The 17,007-nt window shown below is 45.4% G+C and overlaps 1 protein-coding gene across 1 annotated transcript in view; it reads right to left on the bottom strand.

Moving 5' to 3' along the window:
- LOC142292138 (uncharacterized) overlaps positions 1-10,616 on the bottom strand; it is a 67,688-nt gene extending 57,072 nt beyond the window's left edge. Inside the window, exon 1 of the mRNA XM_075337284.1 lies at positions 10,206-10,616. Within this exon, the coding sequence (XP_075193399.1) occupies positions 10,206-10,316 (111 nt within the window). The 5' untranslated portion in view covers positions 10,317-10,616. The remainder of the gene's footprint in view (positions 1-10,205) is intronic.
- Positions 10,617-17,007: the final 6,391 nt, after the last annotated feature.

The raw sequence follows: 17,007 nt of genomic DNA, 5'->3' as shown, positions 1-17,007 counted from the left end.
TCTGGAAACTCCTACGCGCGTTTCGACGAGCAGTCTTTTTCCAGGGAGAGAGTGTAAAGAGTGTTTGAGTGTACCGCTCTTAAATAGTATGGGGAATCAGCTGATAGGACCTGCGAGCACGTGACCGCAACTCAGGACATCACTTCCTGTATGGCGCATGGCAACACTGACGCCGCCGTCGTCACCGCAGACAAGGGCGTCACCAGGTGTGACGTGGCACGCATTAGGCCAATGCAACGCCCACACCCGGAATAGACGCCCCCAGCCACATAGACGAGGGAGAAGTCAGCACGCATGCGCACAAGTGAAACCGCAGTTGTGCCATATAGACAATAAAAGACAGGCAGGAGTAGTTTGCCGTAAGGAAGAGAATTGGCATCATAATGGAACAATATAATGGGCATGATTTCTGGCTAACTACAATATAGTAATACGAGGTACACCTATTTATTTTAAGACAGGTATCATATAACACCCGTTAAGCCAATGAAAACGCCACCATCTAAAAAACATCCCCAGCTCTAAAAGCGAGGGAGAAATTCAGTTCAGATGCACACAGACAAGTAAACAATTGTGCCGTATAAGCAATAGTAAACAAACAGAAACTATTTTATCATGGTGACACAATTAGGTGTAAAAACCAGTAATATAGAACAATCACTGGTCAAATATGGTGATAAAAAATGCAAAAGCTGCTACCTATAAGTTAAAACAATAATATAGAAAGTGCAATTGTATGTAATTATAAACACCTACATACATACACATATGCAATTACACTCATATACACATGTGCACACATCCACACTAACCATGCATACACATATATACATACATACACAACATGGTGTGCCATATACAAAAATATTAATATAGATATAAATATAAATATAAATACACGTGCCACAATAAAGACAACATTAAAAAATGATGTACAAAAATATGATTATATACATAAACAAACACAAGTCATCCATATGCATATATGTGTGTTAAATATATAAAAAATATATAATATATATAAAGTGCAAAAGTGCACATATAATAAATATAAAGTGAACCCAAAACACATGTGTATGAATTACATAAAAAATTAATTGGTAGTGACCAAAAAACATTAATTTTTACCATTCAAACCAAATATAATCATGCATAAGAGAATACTACTGCATATAATAAATAGTGTATGTGAGATATACAGTGAAAAATAAACATATAATGCATATAGAAGAAAAAAAACTAAAACATATGTTTCTTTGTTTTCTTATATTGCTTATTCTTTAGATGAGTAATTGATATATCCATATCTTCCAACATTCTCCTTTCTTCCTCCTGTGATTAAAACACGTGTCCCCATGCAACGGATCTCAAGAAGAGCAGAGCAGTACAAAATTCAATACTTATAATGTTAGCTGAAATAAATAAAAAACAATTTTAGTTGAACATAAAAACATAAATTAAAAACAATTAAAAACAAGAATGATACAATGATCAGAGAAAAGACGAGAAACTCAAATTCTCATTCAGTCCAGCCGGTTGTAAAGTCCCTAAGGTCCAAATCCATCTGGCCTCTCTTTGAGCCAGGATTTGACTCAAACTACCACCTCGAAGATCTGTATGTACTCGGTCAATGCCCTTAATACGAAGACCAGACGGATCACAAGAATGATACAGCTTAAAATGTTTGGGGAGAGTTTTTAACAATTCCACATCATCTTCATTTGTAGCTGCCAAAATGTCCCTAACATGTTCTCTAGCTCTAACTTTCAGGGCTCTTGTCAATCCCACATAAATTTTGGAGCAAGGACACGTAGCATGGTATATAACCATCTTTGTGGAACAAGTGATAGTTTGTGTAATCAGAAATTCTTTCCCTCCAGATGATAGGAACGTTTTTGATGTTTCAATATTTGGGCAGGCTACACAATTACCGCACTTTTTACATCCCCAAACGTTTGACACACTGGCAATGCAAAATTCTTTCCCTCCAGATGATAGGAACGTTTTTGATGTTTCAATATTTGGGCAGGCTACACAATTACCGCACTTTTTACATCCCCAAACGTTTGACACACTGGCAATGCAAAACGGTCCCTATCTGTTTCATCAAGATCATCGGCTGGTGACATGTCTGATACTTCATCTGTTACAACAAGATCGGGGAACGTTGGTAAACGGAAATATCAACAGAATTTCAGTTCCAACAAACGACCACAAAACACCACGTTGAATAAAAATCAACCGAAGGTAATTAATTTATCGGATTATGAATTTTCTGATGTTGAATTGCAGTTATTAGCGAAGGGACTTACTTTTTCACCTAGCATGAAGTTTGATACCTTTACTGCAATAAAGGATGTGCATTGTTTCGCTAGGTCTCTGCTACTTAAGAAATGGTTCCATAATAAAGAATTACAGAAAAATTTTCCTACATTTGATGAGCAGACGGCTTTACAGATTTTGGAGGAATTGGCTATTGAACACAATAACCCGTCATTAGGTAAGGTTCCACAATCCCTTAAACCGAGGTCCAAGAAATTTCCTCCATTGACATTGTGCTCCAATATTGATGTTTTTGTTCAGCTGGTCTCAGAGGATTTGTCAAATATTCCTAGGAATATTTATCATGACAATTTGTCTTCAATGGAGCGTAGTGGCCTCAGACGCCTCAAGAGTTTGAAAGACGTTGTCTATAAGACAGCCGATAAAGGAGGCAACGTGGTTGTGTGGCCAAATAGGTTATATGAAGCCGAAGCATACAGGCTGTTAAGGGATCGTGCTTGCTATCAAAAATTGACGTTCAATCCTTTGTCATCATATAGGAGTGAAATCCTTAAGATTTTGCAGACAGCTCTGGACAAGAATCTGATTACTAAAGAAATATTGGATCTCCTGTATGTCAAAGAACCATCTGTCTCTACGCTATACTTGTTACCGAAAGTCCATAAGAACTCGAAGAACCCACCGGGAAGGCCAATAATTTCTGGCATAGGCAGTCTGACGGAAAAGATCGGTAAATATATTGATGCATTTTTGAAACCATTGGTTGAAACCATTCCATCATATATACGAGACACATCGGATTTTCTACAAAAAATTGATTCTCTTCAAATTGATGATGACATGTTATTGGTCACTTGTGACATTGAATCATTGTATACTAGTATCCGACACAGTGATGGTCTTAAGGCGGTTTCATTCTTTCTATCCATGACTAATTACACGAGTGAAGAAAACGAGTTTTTGTTGTTGATGTTGGAATTTTTGCTGACAAAGAACTTTTTTATTTTCAACGGATCCTTCTACCTGCAGCTCCAGGGGACGGCCATGGGCGCGGCTTGTGCGCCGTCCTACGCTAATTTATTCCTGGGGCTGTGGGAGAGGGATCTTTTTTCTTTGGACAGTCATTCATTAATGGACCGGGTCATATTTTGGACCCGGTACATTGATGATGTATTTTTAATTTGGCGAGGTACTTCTGATGAGCTCCGGAGCTTTTTTTGTACACTAAATTCCAACCTCCTCACCATTAAATTGACATATAAATCAGATCCACACCAAATAGATTTTCTGGATGTCCTTGTCACAAAGGATGAAGAGGGTTGTTTACAGACAGACATTTTTCGCAAAGAAACATCTGTAAATTCTGTTTTGCATGCATCTTCTTCACATCCTGAACATGTGATTAATTCTGTCCCCACCGGCCAATTTCTCAGGCTTAGACGTATTTGCTCAACAAATGAAGTATTTGAAAAACAAGCAATTGACCTTCAGGAGAGATTTATACAGCGTGGCTATAGCAAGCGAAGCATCAAAAGAGCGTTTAATCGGGCTAAATACACACCACGACAGGACTTAGTCTTTCCGAAGAAAAAACCTAAAGAAACATCTAAGGTAAGATTGGTCACACAATACCATTCGCAGTGGGGATTGATGGTCAATGTCTTCAAAAAACATTGGCCTATTTTATTGGCGGATCCTGTCTTGAAGGAATATTTGTCCAATCAACCAACCATCACAGCTCGTCGATCTTGCAATTTGAAAGATCACTTGGTGAAGAGCTACTATAGCCCTACTAATCAAAAGCTGATTTCATCTACCAGTGTGTCAAACGTTTGGGGATGTAAAAAGTGCGGTAATTGTGTAGCCTGCCCAAATATTGAAACATCAAAAACGTTCCTATCATCTGGAGGGAAAGAATTTCTGATTACACAAACTATCACTTGTTCCACAAAGATGGTTATATACCATGCTACGTGTCCTTGCTCCAAAATTTATGTGGGATTGACAACAAGAGCCCTGAAAGTTAGAGCTAGAGAACATGTTAGGGACATTTTGGCAGCTACAAATGAAGATGATGTGGAATTGTTAAAAACTCTCCCCAAACATTTTAAGCTGTATCATTCTTGTGATCCGTCTGGTCTTCGTATTAAGGGCATTGACCGAGTACATACAGATCTTCGAGGTGGTAGTTTGAGTCAAATCCTGGCTCAAAGAGAGGCCAGATGGATTTGGACCTTAGGGACTTTACAACCGGCTGGACTGAATGAGAATTTGAGTTTCTCGTCTTTTCTCTGATCATTGTATCATTCTTGTTTTTAATTGTTTTTAATTTATGTTTTTATGTTCAACTAAAATTGTTTTTTATTTATTTCAGCTAACATTATAAGTATTGAATTTTGTACTGCTCTGCTCTGCTTGAGATCCGTTGCATGGGGACACGTGTTTTAATCACAGGAGGAAGAAAGGAGAATGTTGGAAGATATGGATATATCAATTACTCATCTAAAGAATAAGCAATATAAGAAAACAAAGAAACATATGTTTTAGTTTTTTTTCTTCTATATGCATTATATGTTTATTTTTCACTGTATATCTCACATACACTATTTATTATATGCAGGAGTATTCTCTTATGCATGATTATATTTGGTTTGAATGGTAAAAATTAATGTTTTTTGGTCACTACCAATTAATTTTTTATGTAATTCATACACATGTGTTTTGGGTTCACTTTATATTTATTATATGTGCACTTTTGCACTTTATATATATTATATATTTTTTATATATTTAACACACATATATGCATATGGATGACTTGTGTTTGTTTATGTATATAATCATATTTTTGTACATCATTTTTTAATGTTGTCTTTATTGTGGTACGTGTATTTATATTTATATTTATATCTATATTAATATTTTTGTATATGGCACACCATGTTGTGTATGTATGTATATATGTGTATGCATGGTTAGTGTGGATGTGTGCACATGTGTATATGAGTGTAATTGCATATGTGTATGTATGTAGGTGTTTATAATTACATACAATTGCACTTTCTATATTATTGTTTTAACTTATAGGTAGCAGCTTTTGCATTTTTTATCACCATATTTGACCAGTGATTGTTCTATATTACTGGTTTTTACACCTAATTGTGTCACCATGATAAAATAGTTTCTGTTTGTTTACTATTGCTTATACGGCACAATTGTTTACTTGTCTGTGTGCATCTGCACTGAATTTCTCCCTCGCTTTTAGAGCTGGGGATGTTTTTTAGATGGTGGCGTTTTCATTGGCTTAACGGGTGTTATATGATACCTGTCTTAAAATAAATAGGTGTACCTCGTATTACTATATTGTAGTTAGCCAGAAATCATGCCCATTATATTGTTCCATTATGATGCCAATTCTCTTCCTTACGGCAAACTACTCCTGCCTGTCTTTTATTGTCTATATGGCACAACTGCGGTTTCACTTGTGCGCATGCGTGCTGACTTCTCCCTCGTCTATGTGGCTGGGGGCATCTATTCCGGGTGTGGGCGTTGCATTGGCCTAATGCGTGCCACGTCACACCTGGTGACGCCCTTGTCTGCGGTGACGACGGCGGCGTCAGTGTTGCCATGCGCCATACAGGAAGTGATGTCCTGAGTTGCGGTCACGTGCTCGCAGGTCCTATCAGCTGATTCCCCATATTTGTCTGCGGTGACGACGGCGGTGTCATTGTTGCCATGCACCATACAGGAAGTGATGTCCTGAGTTGCGGTCACGTGCTCGCAGGTCCTATCAGCTGATTCCCCATACTATTTAAGAGCGGTACACTCAAACACTCTTTACACTCTCTCCCTGGAAAAAGACTGCTCGTCGAAACGCGCGTAGGAGTTTCCAGACAAGACCTTTGTTTCCCTAGGTAATTATGCACTTACTTTGATGGCCTAACATATCCGTGATCATTTACATTGTTTACTTTGTTAATCCCTTGATTAGATTGATGTGGTTCCTTGGCTACTTGTTTATGCAGGGCTAAGTGTGGGTGGTTATTTACCAAGCATTACTATTTAAATTCTTTTGATAATGGTTATTTCTACCTTATCACTAGGTATCTAATTCACATACATTGCCTGCTTACCAACATCTATTTATGATTCTTTATCTGGAACCACATTAGTCTATGCACTGGGGATATCACATTAATAATCAGTTTATCACGGTTATACAGTGTATTTTTTGTCTATCTAACTTTTGGTATGTTACATTGTTGTGAAACAATTGTCTTCTGTCTTCCATTCTCTGCTGACGCCATGTCCACTTATTGATACTAGTTGTTAGAAATATTTGAAATAATAAAATTTAATTTCTTATATGTTGTGTAGCGCAGTTTTTTGTATGATATACATACCTTTAGTGGTCTGCTCAGATGTTTAGGTTTTAACATCCAAGAAAGGAAAGTTTATAAAATCATCAACTTCTTGAGTGACAGCAGCTGAAGATAATATCTGGGGGGGTACTCAGTTATCGCCTCCCCCTGTTAGAATTAGCATAAGTTTGTACAATCGATTTAATTTTTGACTTACAGGACCTGTGCTGAGGTCATACCCATCTGACCAGAAGGGGCAGGGCCTCAGACAACAGAAAAATTTTGCTTCCTTGTACCAGCTTTGTTGGCTGAGGCCCCGCCCCTTCTGGTCACATGGGTATGACATCAGCACAGGTCCGGCTAGTCAAAAAGTAAATTGATTGTATAATACTTAGAATTAGAATAACAGGGGGAGGGGATAACTAAGAATACCCCCAGATATTATCTGATCCTCAGCTGCTGTCACTCAAGAAGCTGATGATTTGATAAACTTTACTTTCTTGGATTTCAAAACCTAAACATCCTAGCCACTAAAGGTATGTATAGAATCAGCCTGATAGTGCCAGTAAAGTACTGGCTTTAGGTGATATATATAATATAATATATATATATTGGTTCCCTTTAAATGAAATGAAATGCTATAGCAGGAAACATTATGATTATACTTACAGGTCCTGAGACACGTCCTGCAGACCCGTTGTCTCTCGGCCGCTTCTGCTTCCGAGTCCGATCATTAACTTCCGGGGTATTCACTGCACTACATGGCGGTTTTCGGCTTTTTTCAGCCATGTTTGCGGTGACGTCAGAGTTTAACCGAGTCCATGGCTTATTAGCCATGGACTCGATTGAGCTTTGACTGTTAGACCTAAGACACACAGCATGAAAATCGGTGCGAGTGGAGTGTGATTAAAAAAATAAATAAATAAATAAATAATATCGCATTCCACTCGGACCAATGTTAGCCTATGAGCAATGGAAAGGATCCAGCTGGACTCCAAAGGGATAAATAAAAAATGCTTCTTTATTTGTATCAACTCGATTAAAAATATATATCCATTTTTCAAGTAAAGACACCAGCTTGTTCACATTGATGGATGGCAGATGTATACCACTACGCGTTTCGGCGGGACGCCTTCCTCAGGCCAATGTTAGCCTATGTGTCAGCGCACATGAGCGATTATTTTCTCAGCCCTAATCGGACCGAGAAAACAATCGCAGCATGCTGCCATTGTAATGCGATCATTGTTTCTCTTAGGCCCGTTTCACACGTCAGTGAAAAACACTGACGTTCTTCACTGACGTGTAAAACACGCACATGTCCCTCCGTGTTCCGTGATTCACGGCACACGTGGGTTGTCCATGTGCAATCCGTGATTGCATATGGACGTTACTCACCTGCCTTCACTGCTGCTGTCCATGGTGCTGAAGTCCTTGGCTCTGCAGCATCCGCCCACCGCACTCAGCACCTACTTCCTGGTCGGCATTTCCTGCTCTCATGAATATTCATGAGCCAGGCAGAAGCTGCCGAGAGCGGAGCAGGCACAGCGAATCACAGGCAAGGTAAGTTGAAAATTTTGAATATTTAATATGTCCGTGATTTTCTGGCAAGTGTTTCACTGATCACACACGGATCACACCATAGTGTGGTCCGTGGGTCATCAGTGATGCCAGACAAAAACTGACATGTCTCCGTGCAGAATCACGGCCACACGTGCACGCTACACGGAGACACGTTCAGTGGAAAATCACTGACGTGTGAGCAGACCTATTGATTATAATGGGTCTGTGTATGTCAGTGACTCTGGTACTTTTTAAAAAAAGCACAAACGTACCAGAATTACTGACGTGTGAAAGGGGCCTTACACCCATTCAAGTGTATGAGGCGAGTGAAAAATCGCACTGCACTTGCAGTACACCGGTGTACCGCGAGTGCAGTGCGAGAATGGCAATAGCCGACTACGGAGGAGAGAGGGAGATAAATCCCTCCTTCCCCTCCTCAGAGCCGGCCCGCCCCCCGCAGTTAAGGTCCGCTCGCACAGTCGAACCTCAGTCGCAGGAACACTAGCATGACACTCTGCTCTGCTGAACTGCCAGCGTGAGCCGAGTGTCATGCGAGGATCGCAGTAATCCCCGTGTGCCCCAGCCTCACTGTGTGAGTCTCGCATCGGTATCACCCGGCACGGAGCACACTCTCCTAACAGGAGTGGGTCAGCTGCATATATTTCCATGCAGCTGAGCCGCCCCTGTCCGGAGAGTGTGCGCCGTGCCGGGTGATACCGATGCGAGACTTGCACAAGTCATACGCACGTGGAATCATACCCTCACTGTCAGCCTGCTTCTCGCACTGTAGAGACACTTGTCTGTACAGAGTGATGAAGCAGAGCTGACATTGTTCTCCCTGTGGACTACGTCGGACTAAAGATATTTTTTATAATAAAGATGGAGTGTCTAAAATGATTTTTTTTGTTTTATTTCTAATAAAAACATTTTTATGTGTTGTGATTTTTTTATTTTTTTTTACTGTTTAATAGAAATTTATGTGCCCATAATTTAATTTGGCGTTACCGACTTTTGCGGTTTCTCTTGTTTTGATACACAGCCAAGATAAGCACAGGGCTGAGGGTTGCAACTGGTAGCCATATGCTTCATCTGTGCTGGTATCACTATGAGGGGGCCCTACGGCAAATGATTTATTTTTACACCACGATAGTGACCTGTAGACAGCGCCTGTGATTGGTTGCAGGCAGACCTGCAACCAATCACAGACGCCAGGAGGGTCGGTGGGGAAAGCAGTGCATATAGATGAGCAATAATGAGCAGCCTCAAAAGAAGAATGAGCAGCCGCAGCTACTGCCGCGCAAGAGACTTGGTAAGTAAATTGCGCTTGCGCCTATCCCCGTATTGTATTTACCACCATTTTTAATCGCCGGAATCTGGCCCCCATAGACTCATATGGGGACCAGCATCCAGCCAGATAACCGGGATCAATCCCGGGCTGGAACTGTGATTTCATTTTTAACCTGCTTAGACCTGCCGCCAGTCTTGGTTATCTGCGATTTTGCCCATCATTAGGCTATGTTCACACTAGAAAAATGATTTTTCTTAAGAAATTTCTTAAGAGTGAAGGATTAGTGCACCTGCATTTTTGCCGCGTTTTTACCGCTGGTTGCTCCCTGCGTTATTGTGCCATTATCTATGGTAACTAACGCAGCTAGCTGCAGAAAAGAAGTGACATGCTCATTCTTTTTCTTAAGAAAATCTATAGGCTTACTTGACCAGAATCTACAGTGCTCTAATAGTGCCAATGTATGCTACAAAATGCCAGTGCCCAACGTAGTGCAGAACATGAGCCAAACAGTACCCAGATAATGCCACCACACTGTGCGCCAAGATAATCCTGCTGGGCCATGCACCCATAGAACACTGCCCTAACAACTGCACCATGCGCCCAGAAAATACCCTCACACCGTGCAACCAGATAACATCAGTGTGCGCCTAGATACCGCCACGCCAGGTGACGTCACACACAAGCAGCACGTGATCCCGAGAAGTGGCGCTCACCATGCAGCGGTAGTGCGCCACAAGGCTTCCGTCCGCTGTCCTCTGTAGTTCCCGCGTGCTGGCGGTCTTCTCTGATGAGCTGCAGAAAGCACACACGTCCTGCCGGGGCATGGCGGCCAGCGTCCCTGCAGCCTCTTTTCTCTGTGGGCCGGTTACTTTCGTTTCCCGGTGATAGTGGAGTTTCTGTTACGCCATTTCATTATTTGTTATGATTCATAGGGGCGGGGAGGAGGTCGGTGCGGGGGGGCGGGAAGGAAAACGGAGGCGGACAGTGGGGGGGGGGGTAGGCTGGGAGGACAGTGAAGAAGGCTGGGAGGAGGCTGCTCCCTTCCCCTCATGAGTTCCTTTTTATCCCTTTTCTCCCTCGATTTGTGATTTGGCCTTTTCCGCCATTATTTTACTTTCTCCTCATGTTTAGACCGAGTTCATGTGGACATGAAAAATCAACCATTTCTCATTAAGAAACAGTCGACAGTGCGAAGGGCAGGGAGAAGGACAGGGCGGGAGGTGGACAGTGCGGGGGCGGGGAGGAGGACAGTGCGAAGGGCGGGGAGGAGGACAGTGCGGAGGGTGGGGAGGAGGACAGTGCGGGGGGAGGTGGACAGTGCGGGGGGAGGTGGACAGGGCGGGGAGGTGGACAGGGCGGGGAGGTGGACAGGGCGGGGAGAAGGACAGGGCGGGGAGGTGGACAGTGCGGGGGAGGAGGACAGTGCGGGGGGCAGGGAGGAGGACGGGGCGGGGAGGAGGACAGGGAGGAGGACAGGGCGGGGAGGAGGACAGGGCGGGGAGGACAGTGCAGGAAGCTGGTGAGAGGAGGCTGCTCCCTTCCCTCACGAGTTCCTTTTCTGCCATTATTTTACTTTCTCCTCATGTTTAGACCGAGTTCATGTGGACATGAAAAATTAACCATTTCTCATTAAGAAACAGTCGACAGTGCGGAGGGCGGGGATGAGGACAGTACGGGGGGAGGACAGTGTGGGGGGCGGTGAGGAGGACAGTGTGGAGGACAGTGCAGGGAGGAGAACAGTGCGGGGGGTGGGAAGGAGGACAGTGTGGAGGACGGGGAGGAGGACAGTCCTTGGGGCAGGGATGAGGACAGTACGGGGGGAGGACCGTGTGGGGGGCGGTGAGGAGGACTGTGTGGGGGGCGGTGAGGAGGACAGTGTGGAGGGCAGGGAGGACGACAGTGCAGGGAGGAGGACAGTGCGGGGGGCGGGAAGGAGGACAGTGCGGAAGGCGGGAAGGAGAACAGTGCGGAAGGCGCGGAGGAGGACAGTGTGGAGGACGGGGAGGAGGACAGTACAGGGGTCAGGGAGGAGCACAGTGCAGGGGGCGGGGAGGACAGTGCGGGGACGGGGAGGAGGACAGTGCGGGGACGGGGAGGAGGACAGTGCGCGGGACGGGGAGGAGGACAGTGCGGGGACGGGGAGGAGGACAGTGCGGGGGGCGGGGAGGAGGACAGGGAGGAGGACGGGGCGGGAAGGAGGGCGAAAAGGAGGACAGTGCAGAGGGCATGGAGGAGGACAGTGCGGAGGGCGGGGAGGAGGACAGTGCGGGGGGTGGGGGGAGGACAGTGCAGAGGAGGAGGACAGCGGAGAGGACGGTGCAGAGGGCTGGGAGGAGGCCAGTGAGAGGAGGCTGCTCCCTTCCCCTCACGAGTTCCTTTTTATCCCTTTTCTCCCTCTATTTGTGATTTGGCCTTTTCCGCCATTATTTTACTTCTCATGTTTAGACCGAGTTCATGTGGACATGAAAAATCAACCATTTCTCATTAAGAAAATGTCCCTGTTTACGCCGCCCGCACACTCCCTGTTTACGCCGCCCGCACATTCCCTGTTTACGCCGCCCGCACACTCCCTGTTTACGCCGCCCGCACATTCCCTGTTTACGCCGCCCGCACATTCCCTGTTTACGCCGCCTGCACATACTGTTTTATATATCCATAAAAATTCTCCAAAGCCAAATACAGTTTCCTATGTTCATAATTGCATTGGACCAGTTACAACAACAGATGGAATAAGGACGGTGTCTGTATGGCAGCCATAGTTTGTTTGTTTGGTTTTTTTAGATACTTATATCAGGGGTGGTTTCTCCCATTGCAGCAATTGTTTGATAGACAAAATAAATGAAATTTTTTTAAAGTGCTTCTAAGGCCGGCGTCACACTTGCGATTGACTGCTCGGATCCGGGCCTTCTGGGGTGGTGGCTCGAGGTGTGTGGTGAGTTGGGACACCACCGCTGCTGTTATGGGGCACCCCGGGGAGATGTAGTGGCAGCTGGATGTTAACCCCTCCGTGGGTAGGGATGGTTGCCCCAGGACCCAATGTCTCAGTGCAGGGTATAGCGATGGCAAGGGGGTGCTTCATTACTAACAGTCAATAAATCACACAAGTCTCTGGTAAACCAAGGTGCTGGTGGCCGGCGCCGCGGCCGGTTGCATTCGGGTCCCCCACCCAGGCTAGTGGTCTCTATCCTTTTCCTCTGCACTGACTTTGTGTAAGGTGGACTTCCTAGTCTGGAATTCAGGAGTCCGCTCCCGGCTGGATGTGGCCTAAGGAGCCATGCCCGCAGACGCTGGCCCGTGGGATCTATGGGCCCTGGCGGTGACCTCTTATCCCTATTGGTGGGCTGTTGTCTTCTATGAGGGACTTTGGATGGGACAGGATCTATAATCCTGGCCTCAATCGGTTAATTAATCAGGCCGCTGGTTTCCGGTCCTGGCTTCAGGGTCCGAGTACCCCCCTTTGTGCTCTGGTTTCCAGGTCGGTTCCCCGTGTCGGTACCGGCGGGCTACAACCCTGTCCCGGTCCACCTCGGTTCTGCCGAGCCGTCTTCCCGTCTCCTGCTGACGGAGACCACCTAGCCAGAGGCACCAGGGCTCCTACCCTGGTATCGTTCAACTTGAACTCTCTCTCTCTGCTGGAGCTACACCTAGCTCCAGCCCATGCTCTTCTCCAAACTGGACTAACTACTGTTTTCCTGCCCCGGGCTGTCTAAACCCCTGGGTGGGCGTGTCCAACTGCCTGGTCACGCCCACTGGTGTGTCTATCTTTCCCTAAGGGGGGGTGACTAGGGTTTCAGGTCGGCTGTGTGTTTCCTAAGTGGGGGAAAGGTGTTGTGCGGGGGGCCTATCTGTGACTACCTGGTTTTGCCAGGGCGTCACAAGTGCAATGCTCGGAAATCTTGCATTGCACTCAGACCAATCTTAATCAATGAAGCAGCTCCTATCTACACCAGCAAAGTCCATGAGAATTCTGGAAGTGCTGTGCATGCGTTGCTTATTTTTCCTTGCAAATTTGGTGCAGAAAATCTACTGCATAGCAATTCTTGGTGCGTTTTTCAGCCCTTTCACCCACTGACTTCATTAATTAAAGCACATGGTAAAAACGCACTGCTTTTCTGCCGTAAGATGCAGATTTGGTGTAGAAAATATCTGCATCAACTACTGAGTGTGTGCACATCGCCTAAGGGAATTGGTGTTCTGGACCATGCGGCCCCTCAGTGCTCCAACTACCTCATCTCCATATGATAATAATGTTTTTTTCCAAAACGATCCAACAAATTTTTAAACTAAGGCCTAAGACACACGGCATAAAAATCTGAGCGACTGGAATGCGATAAAACATCGCATTTCACTCGGACCAATATTAGCCTATGTGCCAGCACCCATGAGCGATTATTTTCTCAGCCCTAATCGGACCGAGAAAACAGTCGCAGCATGCTGCAGGTGTAATGTGATCCTTGATTCTCTCGCACCCATTCAAGTCTATGGGGCACTAGAAAAATCGCACTGCACCCGCAGTACACTGGTGTACCGCGAGTGCAGGGCGAGAATGACAATAGCCTGCAACGGAGGAGAGAAGGACATAAATCCCTCCCTCTCCTCCTCAGCGCTGGCCCCCCCCTCCTCAATGCCGGCCTGCATCCCCCCCCCCCCCCCCCCCCCGCAGCTGTGGTCTGATCGCATGATCGGACCTCAGTCGCAATGACATTTGCATGGCACTCGGCTCTCGCTGTGCTGGCAACATGAGCCGAGTGTCATGCGAGGACCGCAGTAGTCCCCGTGTGGTCCCAGCCTGAGAAAAGCTATTTGTAGTGCAATGTCCCCTACACGATCCTGCAAGTTTTTAGCATCATACCAATGCTGTGATTTTGTGAAGACCTTGTCAAATGTTCTCAAATCTCCTTGATTGCTGGAAATGGAATTCGCTTGGGGGAAAGGGAGAGTAGGGTTATAATAATAATAATAATAATAATATTTATTCATTTATATAGCGCTATTAATTCCATAGCACTTTGCATACGTTATCTGAGTGTATTACAAGAAAGAAAACATAGGAATAAAGAAAAAATGTGCACCTGGTCCAGTTGTGTAGTACACGGCACTGCTCCACGCAACATATGTGAAAAGCGTTTCAGCGAGGTGCAGCCAACCTGGTGCAAGAGTCTCCTCCAGAAAAGAATTAAGACATAAAACCAGGGGGAGGGCGCTCCCGGGAATGTAAATATGGGAAGTGGTTATAGTGGATACATCACTTCTTTTTTAAATACTTGTTGTCTCTGAAAGCCTGAATCAGTTAAAAGCCAGTCAATAGCCTGAGCATATGAACAGAAAGTCATTTTCTTATACAAATTATAGGAAAAATCTATTTGTAGTCCTTTTCCAACAATGTTTTTTTAACCCCTTCAGCCCCGGGGCACTTTCCGTTTTTGCGTTTTTGTTTTTTGCTCCCCTTCTTCCGAGAGCCGTAACTTTTTTATTTTTCCGTCAATCTTGCCATATGAGGGCTTGTTTTTTGCGGGACAAGTTGTACTTTTAAATGAAACCATAAGTTTTACCATATGGTGTACTGGAAAGCAGCAAAAAAATTCCAAGTGTGGAAAAATTGCAAAAAAAGTGTGATGGCACAATAGTTTTTGGGATGTTTTATTCACGGTGTTCACTATATGGTAAAACTGATGTGTAGGTATGATGCCTGAGGTCGGTGCGAGTTTGTAGACACCAAACACGTATAGATTTACTTGTATCTAAGGGGTAAAAAAAATTCACAAGTTTGTCCAATAAAAGTGGCGCACGTTTTGCGCCATTTTCCGAAACACGTAGCGTTCTTATTTTTTGGGATCTATGGCTCAGTGACGGCTTATTTTTTGCGTCTCGAGCTGATGTTTCTAATGGTAGCATTTTTGCGCAGATGCTACGTTTTGATCGCCTGTTATTGTATTTTGCGTAAAACTTGCGGCGACCAAAAAACGTAATTTTGGCGTTTGGAATTTTTTTGCCACTACGCCGTTTACCAATCAGATTAATTAATTTTATATTTTGATAGATCGGGCATTTCTGAACGCGGCGATACCAAATATGTGTATATTTATTTATTTTTTAACCCTTTAATTTTCAATGGGGGGAAAGGGGGGTGATTTGATTTTTTAGGTTTTTTTTTTTTAATTTTTTAAAACTTTTTTTTTTACTTTTTTTATTTTATTTTACTAGTCCCCCTAGGGGGCTATAGCGATCAGCAATCGGATTGCTGATCGCTATCTGCTGATCACAGTCACTTTCTTTTTTCCTCTGCTCCGTGCCGAGGAAGAATGAAAGTGAAACTTCATAGCAGCAGGCGTCATCACATGACCCTGTGCTACGATGGCAACCACCGAACGTCACGTGATCACTCACGTGACGTCCGGAGGGGTCGGCGGTAAGTAAAAAACATGGCCGCGCGCATATGGATCTCGCTGCCAGACTTTGGCAGCGAGATCTAAGGGGTTAATGTTCCGGGTGGAATGCGATTCCACTCGGAACATGTAGGCACACATGTCAGCTGTTGAAAACAGCTGATATGTGTGCCGATCCACGCCGCGTGCCCGCGGCAGGGGGCGGGGCTTACCGGGACACGATCCATGATGGAAAGATCCGTCCATGGTCGTGAAGGGGTTAAGAAGACCTACTAAAAAACAGTCTGTAAAAAAACGCAGTGTGAACATACCCTAAAAGCTAGTGTCGTGGGCGGAGGAGGGGACGCTGCGCTCTCCCACTGCTCGGGTCCGGCTGCTGCTGCTGCGGCTGCTGCTCGGTGGTGGCTCGAGCGGTGGGCCGGATCCCGGGGACTCGAGCGGCGTTCCTAGCCCGTGAGTGAAAAGGGGGATTTGATTGTGGGGATTTGATATTGTCCGTGACGCCACCCACGGTTGTGGTGAGATTGGTAACACCACCGCTGCTCTGGACGGGGATCCCGGGAGCGATGACGGGGAGCAGCCTGGATGTTAGTTCTCCCCTCCGTGGGTAGGGGGTTGGTTGTCCCGGGGCCCGGTGAGGGGGTAGGAATGGATTGCAGGCGGGCTACGGGGCCTGGTGAGGTGCAGGGTCGCGGGGGCAGCGCGGTGCCACACGGCACGGTGGTACTCACTCAGCCAATGATGAACACAAAGTCTCCGGTAAAACAAACGGCTGGATGGACGGGTCCCACAGACGGCTGCGGTGTTTCTCCTCCCGGCAGGTTGATGGTGACTGCCTTTCCCTGCACCTGTGTCGTGTGTACGGTTCCAATGGCTTCCCACGGGTAACCCGCTCCCCCAGCTTGGATGGGTGCTGAAGGAGCCCCTTTTGCCCGCAGGCTCTGGCCCTGGGAACTTTAGCCTTGGCGGTGACTGTGTTTCCCTCTCTCGGTTGGACTGTTGCCTTCTGTCGGGACTTGGCTGCTGGGAAACCCAGGAGGTTCCCTTCGCTAACGGATTTGACAAATTGCACGGCGACTCCTAGCCTTGTCGGGGTCCGTAAGCCCCTGCCGGATGGTGCTGGCTTCTC

Source organism: Anomaloglossus baeobatrachus, chromosome 2 (genome assembly GCF_048569485.1).
Source record: "Anomaloglossus baeobatrachus isolate aAnoBae1 chromosome 2, aAnoBae1.hap1, whole genome shotgun sequence".
Taxonomy (NCBI): Eukaryota; Metazoa; Chordata; class Amphibia; order Anura; family Aromobatidae; genus Anomaloglossus; species Anomaloglossus baeobatrachus.
Note: the sequence above shows the minus strand (reverse complement) of the source record. Positions and strands in the feature narration are given on the sequence as shown.